Source organism: Myotis yumanensis, unplaced genomic scaffold, assembly GCF_028538775.1.
Source record: "Myotis yumanensis isolate MYYU_CA2020_CCGP unplaced genomic scaffold, mMyoYum1.0.hap1 SCAF_2, whole genome shotgun sequence".
NCBI classification, from domain to species: Eukaryota; Metazoa; Chordata; class Mammalia; order Chiroptera; family Vespertilionidae; genus Myotis; species Myotis yumanensis.
In genome coordinates, this window is record NW_027223753.1 from 16,029,714 (window position 1) to 16,045,187 (window position 15,474).

The 15,474-nt window shown below is 51.0% G+C and overlaps 2 protein-coding genes across 2 annotated transcripts in view; both read right to left on the reverse strand.

Annotated features, from left to right (window-relative positions):
• The window catches only part of AUNIP (aurora kinase A and ninein interacting protein), a 29,382-nt gene extending 16,998 nt beyond the window's left edge, over positions 1 to 12,384 (reverse strand). The window contains exons 1-2 of the mRNA XM_070404399.1: positions 12,189 to 12,384; positions 7,889 to 7,989 (exon numbers count right to left, since the gene is read on the reverse strand). Of these exons, the coding sequence (XP_070260500.1) occupies positions 7,889 to 7,989; positions 12,189 to 12,223 (136 nt within the window). The 5' untranslated portion in view covers positions 12,224 to 12,384. The remainder of the gene's footprint in view (positions 1 to 7,888; positions 7,990 to 12,188) is intronic.
• PAQR7 (progestin and adipoQ receptor family member 7) lies at positions 1,412 to 7,969 on the reverse strand. Its single transcript, XM_070404400.1, has 2 exons — positions 7,889 to 7,969; positions 1,412 to 3,553 (listed from the first exon to the last, which is right to left on the reverse strand). Exon 2 carries the CDS (start codon positions 3,530 to 3,532, stop codon positions 2,486 to 2,488), a length of 1,047 nt encoding a protein of 348 aa, XP_070260501.1. The 5' UTR covers positions 3,533 to 3,553; positions 7,889 to 7,969; the 3' UTR covers positions 1,412 to 2,485.
• Positions 12,385 to 15,474: the final 3,090 nt, after the last annotated feature.

Below are 15,474 nucleotides of genomic sequence, written 5' to 3' on the forward strand. Positions count from 1 at the left end.
GGTTTCGGGGGTTTTGTTTAGCTTCTATATTTGCAACATAGTACATAGTTGCTTAGAGTTGCAGCTGAGAGGCCGGCAAGTCAGGCGGGGAACGTTGGAGTTCGCCGTCACTGGAGCAAGCAAGCCTCCCTGCTCCCTTCAGTGCATGGCTGCCAGCCGGCATCTTGGCTGAGTTAATTTGCATAACGATATGCTGATTAGCCAATGGGAAGGGTAGCAGTCATACACTAATTACCATGTTTCTCTTTTATTAGTGTAGATATATATACAAAAGCCTAAGCAACTATTACAACAGGTTGACCGGTTGCTATGATGCGCACTGACCACCAGGGGGCAGCTCCTGCGTTGAGCGTCTGTCCCCTGGTGGTCAGTGCGCTCCCACAGCCAACCTCCCGCAGTCCCTCCTCCTGACTGGCCGGCCCCCAAACAGGACTGGGCTAGAGGACCCCTATTGGCCCGATCACTGGCCAGGCCAACGGACCCCACCTGTGCACAAATTTGTGCACGAGACCTCTAGTTATAGATAATAACTACTCCAGCGCTCAGGGTTTTCTTTGTCTCAAAAAGGAAGAGTGGAGTCGAGGCTCAGATCCACGGGCTCCAAATCTGGGGTCCACCACCCTACCCTTAAATGGCTAACATGCCCTGGAGTTTATCAGTTACTGTTATAATTCACAGAAAGGAAATCAAAGCTTGACTGTGAAGCCACATAGGAGAGGATTTAGAAAATGTTAAAATGAAAACTAAAAATTTGGAGCCAAGATCTAGCTTTCAGTTCTGCCTTCTGTGGCTTCTGTGGATTTTAGAGAAGATCAAGTGAAGTAACGTTTGTGAAAGCCTTAGACATGCAAAAATGATGGCATCCAACCCTGTCCTTCCATTCCTAACCACAATCTTCATAGATATTACATATTTCTTAGGCATTTGGGGAATTTTCTTACCTCTAACTTTCTAATTTTCCTTCACTGTACATATATTGCTCGTGTACTCTGAAGAAAGCATTATTATAAAAGTTAACCTATAGCCATGCCATGAAAAATTGACATAAAATCCTCCTTGACTGAATCCAAAAAATGAAATCTTCGGCAAATTATAAAATGGGATGATGTATTTTTTTTATGTATTTTTATTGATTTCAGGGAGGAAGGGAGAGGGAGAGAAACATCAATGATGAGAGAGAATCATCGATCGGCTGTCTCCTGCACGTCCCCTACTGGGGATCGGGTCCGCAACCTGGGCATGTACCCTTGATGAGAATCAAACCCGGGACCCTTCAGTCCACAGGCAGACGCTCTATCCACTGAGCCAAACCAGCTAAGGCAGGATGATGTATATTTTTAAAACATTCTTTTAACTTCTAAATTTTACTTAATAAAATTACCCCCCCCCACTTCCCTTCCCAAAAAATTAAAAAGTTCATACATATAGTACACAAGGCCCCAATGTCACCTCAGGCAAAGATAAAACAAACAAAACAAAACCACACCATGAGCAGGCCCATGGGTCTCCCTGGAACAGGAGACAAAAAAACAAAGAGGCAGCTGTTATCACAGTAACTTTATTGCATCCAGGACATACCAAAGTCCAGACCGCCCCTAGCTCCAGCCCCACTGAACTCCTTCCGTACCCCTTGTCTTTGTACAGGTTTTCCCCTCTGCCTGGAATACCTTTCCTCTTCTCCGTCTGCAAACTCCTATTCACCCTTCCCAACCCAAAACCCCGAGGGCCAGGCCATACTGATTATTCCCTCCTCAGTGCTTCCCCTGACAGTCCATCCCAATATTAAAGTCTTTGATCCAGAGGGCCCAGTGGAAACCAGGAGAATGGCTGGGAACAGGACATTTGGAACATGGAGGCCAAAGCTAGGAGGGTGAGCTGCAGGGGACAGTGACTGAGGGATAGGGGGCACTGGGTGGGATCCACCTGCACCTCGCACAGTCTTTACCTTTGGGGACTCTGAAGCTCCAAAACTCCAGGCTGGGGTTCAGACAATGGTTAAGATCCTGCACACACTTCGGTCCTGCCCCTTCCCCACCCACCAATGAAATCTGGTACATGGGCATTGCTGAGGCCTCCTCTGCCTCTCAGCTCAAATCTAACTCTAGCCTAAATTCCACCTTCACCCCCTCTAGATAATCTGGAAGCCCCAAACCAGAGTCCTGGCCCCAGCTGGCCCCCTTCGCCCTCCCCATCCTCACCTGTAGTGAGAGGCAATGTGGGGGGGCAAACCAGGGTAGCCACATCTTTATCTCTTTCCCACTCCCAAGTCAGGGAGTTAGGGCAGGCCCGGGAGTGGACCCCAGAACTCCAGGCCAACCCCTAAACCCAAGGACTAGCCAATGCCATCCTAGGTAGCCGAGGCGTGCGCACAGAGACACCGCAGTGCAGACACAAACAACTTTACCGGGCCTTGTTCCTATATGGAGCCAAGCCCGGACCCCTGGGCTCCCACTCTACCTCCCTCCCTACCAGCTGCCACCTCCCTTCACTGGGTCTTCTGATCGAGTTTGCGCCGTACCAGCTGGCTCAGAAGGAATGCCGTGAGGACACTGCTGCCCACGGTGAGCAGGAAGAGGCCGGAGAAGTTGTGGGGCCAGCGGGTATGCAGTGGCTCATAGATGGGCCGCCGGGTCTCATAGTCCAGCGCCACAGCCTCTAGCTGAGCCAGAGTGCAGAACACCAGGAAGACGTGGAAGAGCTGGTGGCCCTGCCCAAAGAGGTGGCAACTGCCAGGAAACCAGCGCTCAGGCATGAGGGCCGAGAAGAAAGCGGCAGCCAACAGGAAGAAGACGACCTGGCACTTGTGGTAGAGAAGAGCGAGGTCATCGGTGGCAGCGCTGGGGGACACCAGGATGCGGTGCGCCACCGGGCTGATGTCCAGTACGTAAGCCAGCGCTGAGGGCACCTCCTGGCACGTGCGGCCCAGCAGGCCGGGCTTCTGGATGTACTTGTTGTAGCACGAGCCAGTGCAAGAAAGCCAGGCGAGAAAGGCGGCCGTGGGCAGGAAAATGGTCTGCACCTGGGCATGCCAGGCAGGCTCAATGGTATAGTAGAAGTGTGCCAGGGCACTGCCAAATTGGTACACAGCCACACCCACGTAGTCCAGAAAGAAGAAGCTGTAATGCCAGAACTCGGACTTGGCCTGCAGGAGGTGAGCCAAGGCACTGAGGAAGAGGTAGGTGAAGGAGGCGAGGACGATGATGAAGAGGGGCAGTGCGTGGGGGTCTCCCCAGAAGTCCACGGTCCCCACAAAAATGGCCAGCCGCAGCAGCACCACCAGGGCTGGCAGCAGGTGGGTCCAGACGTTCACCGCCTCGTTGTGCTGCTGGAACAGCGTGCGGAAGTAGAAGCGCCAGGTCTGGTGCAGTGGCCGATAACCCACGTAGATGTACGGCTTCCAGTAGATGGGTGGCACCTTGGCTCGGTCTACCGTGAAGACAGGCTCTGGCTGCACAGATGGCTGAAGCTCCTGGTGGGCCTGCTGAAAACTGGGCAGAAGGTGGATAAGCTTCTGGGCCACCAAGGTGGCCATGGCTGTGGACTGGGAAGGGAGCTGGGAGAGGGACCAGAGCAAAGTCAGGGTCTGGTGTCTTCACCCCCATGCCCAGTTCTCACTCCCTCCTGCCCGCCCCCTTATCCTACGCTGAGTTTCAGAAGAGAGGAGTCGTCCGTCCGAAGGGAGAGCTCAGCTCTGATTCATGATTGTCCTGCTCCCTGATGTGTCCCAAATGCCTAGAACAGTGCCTGGCACTTAATAGGTGCTCAATAAATGTTTGAGGAATGCATTCACTGATAAGGCTCACTGGCTCAGCCACTTCCTTTGAGTCCAAGCTCCACTGAAGAGCCCCATTGTTTTCTCCGTGTTTAGGCTGCCACCAGCGTTCACCTGGTGGTGACAATGACCTTGCTAACAGACCAGCTGCCTCTGTTTTTAGCCCCTTTAGTCTCCCACTGACCCTCCATTACCCTACGTGATCTAGTCCCTGCTGTCATTTCCAGCCTAGTATTGCTCAACCACAGTGTATTCAAATCCAGCCACAGCCTCACCAACCTCCTGGGCCTGTTTCACATTTGTATAAGTTTGCATAAGCTGGTCCCCTCCACCTGAGATATTTGCCGCATCTTGCTTATCTGGCAAACTCATATTCATCCCTCAAAACCCATTTCATCTGTGATACTTTCCCTGAACCTCAGGTGATGACCTCTTCACTAGAGTTCCTACCATCAGGTATATCCTTTGACCATATGACACTTCGCACGGGCATTAAACTTGTTAATGGGAGCTCATCGAGGCTGGGCAGTTTGTCTCATTATGTTGTGAACCCCTGGTGCTTAGCAGGTAGTTGACACTCAGTGGTTGTTGAGTCAAAGAACAACTAACTGCATTCTGATAATACCTCATACCCTTTGAGACCCAACAAAAAAGCCACTTTTTTGCTGAAAATTCCAGGAACTTTATCCTTATAAAAACAGCCCTTGCCCTCAGCCACACCCCCAACACAAGAGTTCCCTCCTCCAGCCCTTCCATCCCAGCCATGGCTGCCAATTCCCAAAAAAATCAAAATCAAATCTAACCCCTCACCCTAGCCTTCAAGACTTTATGACCTGCTCCCACCCTCGATCCCCATCTAACCCAAATGTCACACCAACTTCCTTTCCCTCCACAAGCTGCCACCCCCAGGGGACCTCCTTACTGCCCCCTGCCCACTTTCTCCTGTGGGAAACTTATAATGGTTATACAATTTAGTATTTAAAACTCATTCATTCATTCATTCATTTATTCATTCAGCAAACACTGAGCTCTTCTTCTGCCTCAGGTCCTGTGCTGGACCCAGGGGAGGGCAAAGTGAAAAAGAATTTGAGCCCCGCCCTCAGGAACTTCCTGATATGGTAGAGATTATAGAAAGGAAAACAAATCATAGCAAATGCTTACACTATACTTGCAATGTGCCAGACACTGTTTTAAGCATTTTAATGGACTCATTTACACTTCATAATACCCTGTGAAGTTGATACTATCCCACTTTTCAGATAAGGAAACTGAGGCACAGAGAAGTTAAGTACCCTATTATCCACCTAGCTAGGAAGCAGCAGAGGCACACAATCTAAATCCTGCTTCCAATCTTTTATTTTAATATGTTTTTATTGATTTCAGAGAAGAAGGGAGAGGGAGAGAAAGAAACATCAATGATGAGAGAGAATCATTGATTGGCTGCCTCCTGCACGCCTCACACTGGGGAATCAAGCTCAAAACCTGACCAGGAATCAAACTGTGACCTCCTGGTTCATCAGCTGATGCTCAACCACTGAGCCACACCGGCCAGGCCTGTTTCCAATCTTAACCATTACCCTAAACTGCTCTTTGCAAGATAAGGTGGCACGTGCCATTAATCATTTCATAATTATATGCTATAGTTTTTTAATAGCATTTGCTGGTACCAGTTACTTTATTTAGGCCAGCGGTTCTCAACCTGTGGGCCGCGACCCCTTTGGCGGTCGAACGACCCTTTCACAGGGGTCGCCTAAGACCATCCTGCATATCAGATATTTACATTACAATTCATAACAGTAGCAGCATTACAGTTATGAAGTAGCAACGAAAATAATTTTATGGTTGGGTCACAACATGAGGAACTGTATTTAAAGGGCCAGAAGGTTGAGAACCACTGATTCAGGCTATCATTATTCAGCATGTCATTCATTAAATCAAATATCTATTGAAAAACTGGCACCTGCCAGACCACTCCCCTCCATCAAGTAAGTTCCCTCCAACAAGCTTACTGAACTCAGCATCCAGGTTTTCTGTCCATCATTCATCAGATTTATTACAACTACTCTTTGCATCAGATTTCATTACAACTACTCTTGTTCTGCAAGAGGCAAGGAGACCTGGGCAGGAAGGGCATTCATATTCTCTACCACCAGCAATGGTCCAGGCAGGCCACATGCCTCCTCGCCCCCTCTCCCCAGCCCAATTTGCATCTGTAAGCTCCTCCCACATGACACTTCTGGAGTCGCTCTGGTCTGTAGCCTTTCCTAGTCCAGTGGGGAGACAGGTGTGAAAGAAGTCATTACTCTACCGCATGAGAGATGCTACAGCAGGGGAGTCCAGGGCTCTTCCACTTCCTATTCCCTGGACAGAGCAGGTTGAGGAAACAGACCTTGCTGATGGACTAATGAATGGGACCACTGCCATCCCAACCATGAAAACCCCTGTCCTGCCTTGCTGCCTGGGGAACCAATATTGGATCTTCTCCTCCTCAAGAGAGTGGGCTTCCGCCTCAACCATCTGGCCTCCATCCTTGTCTACAGCTTTTTCTTCCCAACTCAGAACCTCAGGGAGCCAAAAAGCCCTCTGAAAGCATCTCATGCAGCTCCTTTGTGAGGAAACAAGAGCCCAGAGGCAGAGAGGCCTTTCCCAGAGTTGCCCAATCCAGCAAGGGTTCCGTCCCACCACAAGGGCAAAGACCAGGGAAGGCTGACATGCGACGGTGGCCTCGTTCCTGGGTCTCTGTGATCCATTATGTCAGTCAAATGCTCCCTACCCCACTCTTAGAACTTCCCCAGGCATCACAGTATATTAAAGGCTCTTAGAAGTGCCCTGACCGGTTTGGCTCGGTGGATAGAGCGTTGGCCTGCAGACCAACGGGTCGCAGGTTTGATTCCAGTCAGGGGCATGTACCTTGGTTGTGGGCACATCCCCAGTAGGGGGATGTGTAGGAGGCAGCTGAATCGATGTTTCTAACTCTCTATCCCTCTCCCTTCTTTTCTGTAAAAAATAAATAAAATATTTTTTTTTAAAAAAAAAAGGCTCTGAGAAGTCCTGCAGTAAAGAAGCCTGCTTCGTTTTGTTATTGAACCTATATTTGCTGAGCTTACGTGACCGAGAATTCCTTTCTCAGTAATAATTATAAAGCTAGCTGAAATGTAATAAGTGTTTATGCTGACTCTTTACAACCTTGTTGCAATTAATTCTCATAACTAGCCTGTGAGGTAAATATTATTATGCCATTTTGTTGTTCAGGATAGTGAAATTCAGAGGTTAGCTTCTTACCTGAGGTGACACAGAGACACAGAGAGAGAGGTGGAGCCTGGACTGGACCCAGCTCTCTGACTGCGGAGCACACACTCTTAGCCACTCTGCTGCTGCCCCGCCTCCTGTCACACCTACCTGCATCCCACAGAACTACTTTGGAAAATACTGGTCTAAAGCAGGCAACCAAGTCCTTTTCAGTAAATTATTCTCTTAGGCTTCTAGCAACTGACTCACATCCAGGGACCTGTCTCCCCCAGTTAGCAGCTACCCACTGGCTCTGCACCAGTGAAGCCCTGGCTCACAGCTACCTCCTCATCCACAGCCTTCCCCCTCCCCCAGGCACAGTGGGCCCTAAATACAGAACCCAGAGGCCACGCACTGAGACGGCAGAGGTCCTGCTGCCCTACTTCCTTTAGACCTCAGCCAGAGGATGAGGGTGGGTACACCCTCAGGGCAATCTCCGAGGAGTGCCCACCAGGCTGCCAGGACCCACCTATTCCAGGCCCCCTTGCACTGCTTACCTAGGGGTTTCTCTAGAGCCTGGGGTTGATGACTTCTGTGGGACTAGGCAAATTCACCAGATGCCAAGCACTGGGTGGCACTTCCACAGGTCAGGGTCACTAGGGGCGGGGTTTCAAGGGACTGGAGGTGTCTTGTGTGATGTCACCAGAGGGTGGGGCTAAAAACAACCGCCACTCCTCTCCCCTCCCCCCATCACCACTCCCACATTGGTCAAATCCAGGCTAAACTCGGCCCTCCTAGATGGACCTAAGCTGCAGAAGGAAACTCGCCATTAACCTCTGCATGAAACACCCGGGGAAACCAAAAGCTGGCTAAAAAGCTGTGACTTACCCAAGACCACACAGCAAGGCAGCCGAAGTTGGGCTGAGACCAGGTGTCCAGGGCCTGGTTGATGGATATCAGGCAAACTTGAATGGCTTTTGTCCCTTATCCTAGATAATAAAAGGCTAATATGCAAATCGACCGAAAGGCAGAACAACCAGTAGCTATGACACACACTGACCACCACGGGGCAGACGTTCAACGTTCAATGCAGGAGCTGCCCCCTAGTGGTCAGTGCACTCCCACAGGGGGAGTGCTGCTCAGCCAGGAGCCGGGCTCACGGCTGGTGAGCAGAGCGACAGTGGTGGGAGCCTCTCCCGCCTCCGTGGCAGCGCTAAGGATGTCCGACTGCTGTGGGCCTAAGCTGTCAGTCACACATCCCCTGAGGGCTCCCAGACTGCGAGAGGGCACAGGCCAAGCTGAGGGACCCCCTCCTCCCGCCCCCCGCCTCCGAGTGCACGAATTTCGAGCACCGGGCCTCTAATTCAGAATAAAAGGAAGTTAGGAATAAAAAGCAGATACTATAAAGGCTCATGAGTGAACTTCAGATTCAGACAAACCAAGTTTGACTCCTGATTCCACAACACAGTAACTGTGACCCACGACAAGTGATTTACCTTCTCTGATCCTTAGCGCCCTCACGGCAATTATAATATCTACCTTATCGGCTGCTGGAAAAATTAAATGTATTAGAACAAAGTTTTAGCACATTTTAGGAACGCAATAAATGACTGCTATTGTTATTAATTATTAATAGTAGTAATTAATTATTATTAACAGCAGTTGCAGGCTCTGTCTTTCCCTCTCTCGTCCACTCTCTTTAAAAATCAATGGAAAAATATCCTCGGTGAAGACTGATAAAACAAACAACTCAGTCCTCTTTTAGCTCTCAATCTCTGGTTCCACTGGATTTGGGGCCTTTAGAAAGTTAACTGTGTCTCTTTAAATATTTACCTTTCTCTGAGGGTACATTTAGAGACAGGGAAATTTGGCTAGAGTTTGAAATTTGGCTAGAGTTTGGACTTCTGGGACACTGACCTTATTAAATAAATTGTTCTCAGCAAAGACCATTCAGAGTAACCCCTCCGGATTCACAGAGGCCTGAAGACTTACATGTGGCCCACAGGCCCAAGAGGGGTGGCTGGGAAGTGCAACCCCCGGGGAAGGGGGCTGCAGCCCCACAGCCCCAGCAGCCCCATCCCTGAACAAGCAGGGGAGAGAATCAAGCAGGGAAACCGTGCTAGCAGGTAATCCAAAAGGCATGTGGCCTGGCCGGGCATGTCTTGCAAGTTTGGAAGGCTTTCAGGTTGGCAGAGCCTCAGAACTGAAATCTCGGGGCCCTAGTGGAGTTCCTATCAGTCTGAGCAGCTCCTCCCGCCTCTCCCCTCCCACCTCCCCAGCCCTCCCAATTCCCATTCCCCTTTTCCTAAACTGAAGGTCAATCTCCTCAACTCGCTCCTCACCCAAGGCTTGCTACCCTCTGTTCCTCGGGGCTCACCACCAGATACACCATCAAAGAGTCCCTTAAGGCCTCTGGGGACAAAAAGAGGACCAGGTGTGGGGAGAGGTAGTAAATGGGCGTTGGAGGGGGGAGAGCGCCCGGTTATACCCATCCCACAGGTTTTACTCAGGGCCTGCTATTCGCCAGGCACAAGGACCACCACCAGGGCTGGAGCACATGGTGAATGAAGCAGACAGCAGCCTGCCGACAAACCCAACAGACCAAATGCCCGAGGGCCTAGGAAAATCCAGCCCAGAGAGAAGCCACCCGGGGGGTGCCTGAGAGAACTGCTGCCCCAAGGGAGGGTGTCCACCACTCACCTGAGCAGACCAGTTCAAAAGAAGCCAGGCCCCCACTTTCGTGTGAAAACTGGGTCTCAAGACTGGAACTTAGCAGCTGTGTGACTTGCCTCTCTGAGCCTGCTTTCCTCATTGATAATCAGAGACTAACAATTAACCACCTCAAGGGCTCTTGCAAAAGCAAAAGAGCGAAATAGTCACAGATGCTGGGTGTTGGCTCTGGCACAGCCTGGGTGCCACTGTGTTTGTTGGGTTCTACTCCTGGCTCGGCCACTCGATCCCTGTGTGACCCTGGACAAGTCCATTCCCCTCTTGGCTCTTTTTCTCCAAATGTCAAGGAGAGTGACTTCACCGGTAACTTCAAAGGGCCCTTCAGTCTCCCTGGAGACATACCAACAGTTGTTTTAGGCCTACTGTGTGCCAGGCCTGGAGCTTTCACATGAACAAAGCAGTTAAAATACCGCCCTCATCGAATAATAGCCCAGCTAATTAACAGTTAAGGGCAACACCTAAGGATATTAATTTCTTGACCTTTTGGAGTTGAAGAGCCTACCTAAAAAACACCCATTCATAAATATTATTTGGTTATAATTCCACTTCTTCTTTTGCCTCCTGGTATGCAAAATGCAGTTGGCCCTTGAACAACAAGGTTGGCAGGTCCATTTATACAAGGGCTTTTTCAATAAATAGGTACAGTATGTACATGTACTTTCCTTATAATTTCCTTAATAACATTTTTGTTCCTCTAGCTTGTTATTATGAGAATGCAGTATATAATACATATAACATAAAAACCACGTGCTAATCAACTGTTTATGTTATTGGTAAAGCTTCCAGTCAACAGTAGGCTATTAGTAGTTAAATTTTGGGGGGAATCAAAAGTTTATAAGCAGCCGTAACCGGTTTGGCTTAGTGGATAGAGCAGCCGTGGGCAAACTACGGCCCGAGGGCCGGATCCGGCCGTTTGTTTTATGTAATGATGTTTACTTTGAATTTATATTAGTTCACACAAACACTCCATCCATGCATTTGCTCCGGCCCTCCAGTCCAGTTTAAGAACCCATTGTGGCCCTCGAGTCAAAAAGTTTGCCCACCCCTGGGATAGAGTGTCAGCCTGCAGACTGAAGGGTCCCAGGTTCGATTCCGGTCAAGGGTATGTACCTTGGTTACGGACACATCCCCAGTCGCAGCGTGCAGGAGGCAGCTCAGCTGATCGATGTTTCTCTCTCATCGATGTTTCTAACTATCCCTCTCCCTACCTCTCTGTAAAAAATCAATAAAATATAAAAAAAACTTTTTAAAAAAAAGTTTATAAGCAGATTTTTGACTGGGGGTGGGCAATCCCCCAATCCCCTCCTTGTTCAAGGTTCAAAGGTATTGTTGCTTTTCTAGGCTCTGATTGTTCAGCACACTCCCTTAAAGACAACCTTAACTTGCCATGGAAAGCAAAGTTTAAACTCATTAAGTACAAATAACAGTAAGGCCAGACCTGAGTTCACACTGGGGTTGTCAGAGGTGAACCCTCTTGAGCAGCAGTTCTCAACCTGTGGGTCGCGACCCCTTTGGCGGTCGAACGACCCTCTCACAGGGGTCGCCTAAGACCATCCTGCATATCAGATATTTACATGACGATTCATAACAGTAGCAACATTACAGTTATGAAGTAGCAACGAAAATAATTTTATGGTTGGGTCACAACATGAGGAACTGTATTTAAAGGGCCAGAAGGTTGAGAATCACTGCTTGAGGGGCACTGACAAGGATGACATGGTATGACACAGCCTGAAATGTTAACACGGTTAGGCACTAGGATTAATAATTTACAGTCACTCGCTGTTTACAAAGAACTTTAATAATTTACAGTCACTTGCTGTTTGCAACCTTTCAACCTGCATCTAAGCAGGTGTCACGGCCTGGGGATGGCAGAGCACAGCCCGTCCACCTCACTCTAAGCCCAGCTCTCCTGCCCTTCATCCTCCGTGGTCAGCTCCCAGGCAGCCAGTGGGTGGCCACAGATTATACAAGCCAAGTTTTCATCCCTGGCTGGCAGCAACTGGGTCACCTCCCTGCATGCAAACCAGTTCCCCAACTCAGCCCAATGCAGTTAAAGAAAATATCTCCCAAAATCGAACAGAAACCATTTTTTTTTTTTTTGTAACTGCACTTGGGGCCTCCATTTGTACTGAACAATGTAGTCAGAATGAAAGAAATAGCTTCAAGGAATTCTCCTGGAGCTCAGACTCCTCAATGCTCTGTATGCACCCTCTGGAGGAGGAAAGCAGGCCCAGAGAGGCTGGGTACGCCGGCCACAGTCACTCCGCACGGGAGACAGACACAGCGCGAGCTCCAGCACCAACCAGCCAGCAGCCCCTGCGCAGGGGAACGGAGCTGGGGAGGGGCAGGTGGCCCAAGCCCCCGGCACCCCCCTCAGGACGCGTGCTGGGCACCCACCCAGGTGCCGCCAGGCTCGGGAACCCATCAAACTCAAACTCCCCAGCCTTGGCCTGACCTGGCCGCCATCCGGGCCTGCAGGGGTCGTCGCATCGCAGGGAAACTTCTGGGTCCTCAAAGCCTCTAGGCTTGAGGCGAACGCTGTGGGTGGTGTGGGCCCCATCTTCCCCTCCCGCACTGGGAGCGGGAACCCCCTCGCTCTCCTGACCCCAAGGAAGGCTTCTCCATCGCAAGGGGCTCAGGCTCCGTGGGAGCAGGAGCCCCTCTGCGCCCCCAGCCGAGAGCCCCGCACATGACCCAGCCCCAGCGACTCGCACCCCTTCCTGCCCCGTCTCCCTAGATCCCTCCCGGGTGGGAGCAGCAGCCCTGCCTCCCGCCCCCTGGTCCCCGAGAAGCTCCCCTCCCCCGGCAGGGACGCCACTCCAGCGGGTTTCCCGGGGAGACCCGAGGAGCCACAGCTCCCGCAGCGCTGTCCTGCCTCCCCTCACCCCCTCCCCGTGTGACCCTCCCGCACCCGCGCCCCAAACTCCGGTCCTGGGCTGCCCCCCGCGCCCCGCGCCCCGCGCCCCGCAGGAGCGCCGGCTGCGCCCCGCCCGCTCCTCCCGCGCCCCCCCGCCGCCCCGAGCCGGGTACCTGCGCGAGCGGAGCGGAACCGGGAGGCGGCAGGGCGCGTCCGGGCCGGGAGCGCGCAGATAAAGGGGCGGCCCCACCCCGCGCCGGAGGAGGGCCCGGCGGCGGCGGCCGGGAGCGAGCGGGGCAGCGCGGGGACTCGGCGGGCGGAGGCCGGGGCCTGGGCGACTGCCAGCTGCCCCCTCCCCTCCCCTCCCGCCCTCTCCCCTCCCCTTCCCTCCCCTCCCCTCCCGCCCTCTCCCCCCGCCCCGCCCGCCCCGCCCCGGCGTCCACGAGCTGCCGGCGGAGGCGGGCAGGGTCACCCGCACCCACGGTGCAGTCGGAGTTCCTGCGGTCCCTGTGCAGATGGGGGAACGGAGGTCCGAGTCCCAGGGCTCAGCGCGGCGGCCCCGCGGAGGCTGCAGTCGAGCGGCTCCCACCGCCCGCGGCCTGAACCACCAGCTCCGGAGTCCGGGCCCGTTGGCTTGGTCCGGAGGGAGCCAGCCGCAGCAGGAGCAGGACCGGTTCCCTGCTAGAGCTCACGGTAGCCCACACTCCCCACCCCTCCTAAATGACTTCTGCTTGAGATGGCCTGGCCTCCCCCATCCTCATCTGTGCCTGGGGGGCTGCACCCCACCTCTGCACCCCTGCCTTATTTATTCAAGTGCCCCCCTAAAGCCCTGTCCGGGCAGCGTCTCCAGATCTGCCCAACCCCAGCCACTTTGTGGGAGCTGTAATAAAACAGCCACAAAATACTCCCCAGTGTAAGTGTACCTCTCCCAGGAGTGGGAGCACCTAAAGGGCGAGGGATCCCTGCACATAGTAGGCCCTCAGGAAATGTCTCGTTAACTGGCAGGCACTGAGCAGTCCTCAGGTGTGCAAAGACCTGGACCAGGCAGAGTGGGGAGACACAGCCTGAAGGATCCAAGTCCTTGCCCTACCCCTAACTCGCCAGTGACCTTGGGCAAGTCTCCTTGTTCTCTCTGGGCCTCAGTTTTATTACCTGTAAAATGGAGATAATAGTGCCCTGGCCGGGTGGCTCAGTTGGTTCCAGCGTTCTCCCTACGAGGAAAGGCTGCGGGTTCCATTCACAGTCCAGGCACATATCTGGGCTGCAGGTTTGTTCCCTGGTTAGGGTGCATACAGAAGGCAGCCAATCAATATTTCTTTCTTCTCTCTCTCTCTCTCTCCTTTCTCTCTGAAAATCAATTTTTAAAAAACATATCCTCAGGGGAGGTTTAAAAACACTGGAGATAATACCAACCTGACTGGGTTGTTAAGAGGATAGGAAGATTCTTTGTCAACTGCAATGTACTGGAGGAATGTATATTTATTTACTATAATAAAATGTATATAATTATAATATGATAGGATAAAACAGGTCTCTACTTCAATAGGTTTAGACAAAGCCATAGAAATTTGTTAAATCTCCATTACTCATGGGAATAGGAAAAGTGTCATAGAAAATCTATTTAGAAAAGGTAGAGTATAGAAAATGGAAACAAGTAAGGACATTATGGAGATTGTATGCTCTAAGATGGAATATATTCTATCACAGTGAATAAAAAATTAAAACTTGGAAGGTTACTTGGATTCAGCTTCCCTTTTTGGAATACCGGCTTTGTACTGGACTTAATTTTATATTTTTTAAATGTATTTTCATTGATTTCAGAGAGGAAGACAGAGAGAGGGAGCAATAGAAACATCAATGATGAGAGAGAATCATTGATCGGCTGCCTCCTGCACGTCCCCACTAGGGATGGAGCCCACAACCCAGGCCTGATTGGCCACTGCTATATCCCCAGGACTAGAACAGTAGGTGCTCAACAGAGATAAATGGAACAGCGATCAATGGAGGGAGAAAGGTGGGGAGGGCGGGGGAGAAGCAAAGATGTCTTTACATGTGGAGCAGGCCTAGGCCTGGGGAGTGAAAATCTTTGAATAGTCTGAAGTTGTGCCTCTTACGCTGTCAAAATACTGGAACTGTTTCACGACTAAGTGACTGGAAACTTTTTTCTTTTTTTTCATCTGAGCTTGTCCAGTAGAGTGATGGGACCTGCTCCAGGTTTTAATCAAGGGACAAGAAGACCCCACCCGCAGCAAGTGTCTACACAGGCAGTGGGGGTAAAAGACAAAGCTGTTTCCCTTGCTACGACAGCCACGTGTCCCCCCCTTGTTCTATCTGCTGGGACCACATACATATGTATGCTCCCCTTCCCTTTGCATACATGTAGTTACCATTCAGATTTGCTGCCTCCCTTTTCTATTTAACTATTCTTGGAGATCTTTCTTGTGTACACATAACAGGCTTTCTCATTCCCATTAATGGCTGAATATCGTAGTTTCCATTGTATGAATGGGTCATAATTTACTTAACCAATCTTCTGTTGATGAACATTTCAATAGTTTCCAGTTTTTTGCTTGTAAACAATGCTGCTATGAGTAACCTCCCCTTCACCTACATCATTTTGCCCGTGTGCAAGGACATTTGTCACATGCAGTCCTAGAAGCAGAATGACCAGGTCAAAGGGAATCTTGGGAGATGTTGCTAAGTTGTGCTCGCATTGGGCTAGTTTATAGTTTACACTCCTCCCAGCAACGTATAAAAGTGCCTGCTCCCCAACCTTTTGGTCTCTGCTAATTTGTTAGGTGAAAAATGGAATCTGGGTTTTCTTTTACTTTGCTTCCTGTAACACACATGGTTTTGAATGCTGCAGAGTGGAAGAGTGTGTCTA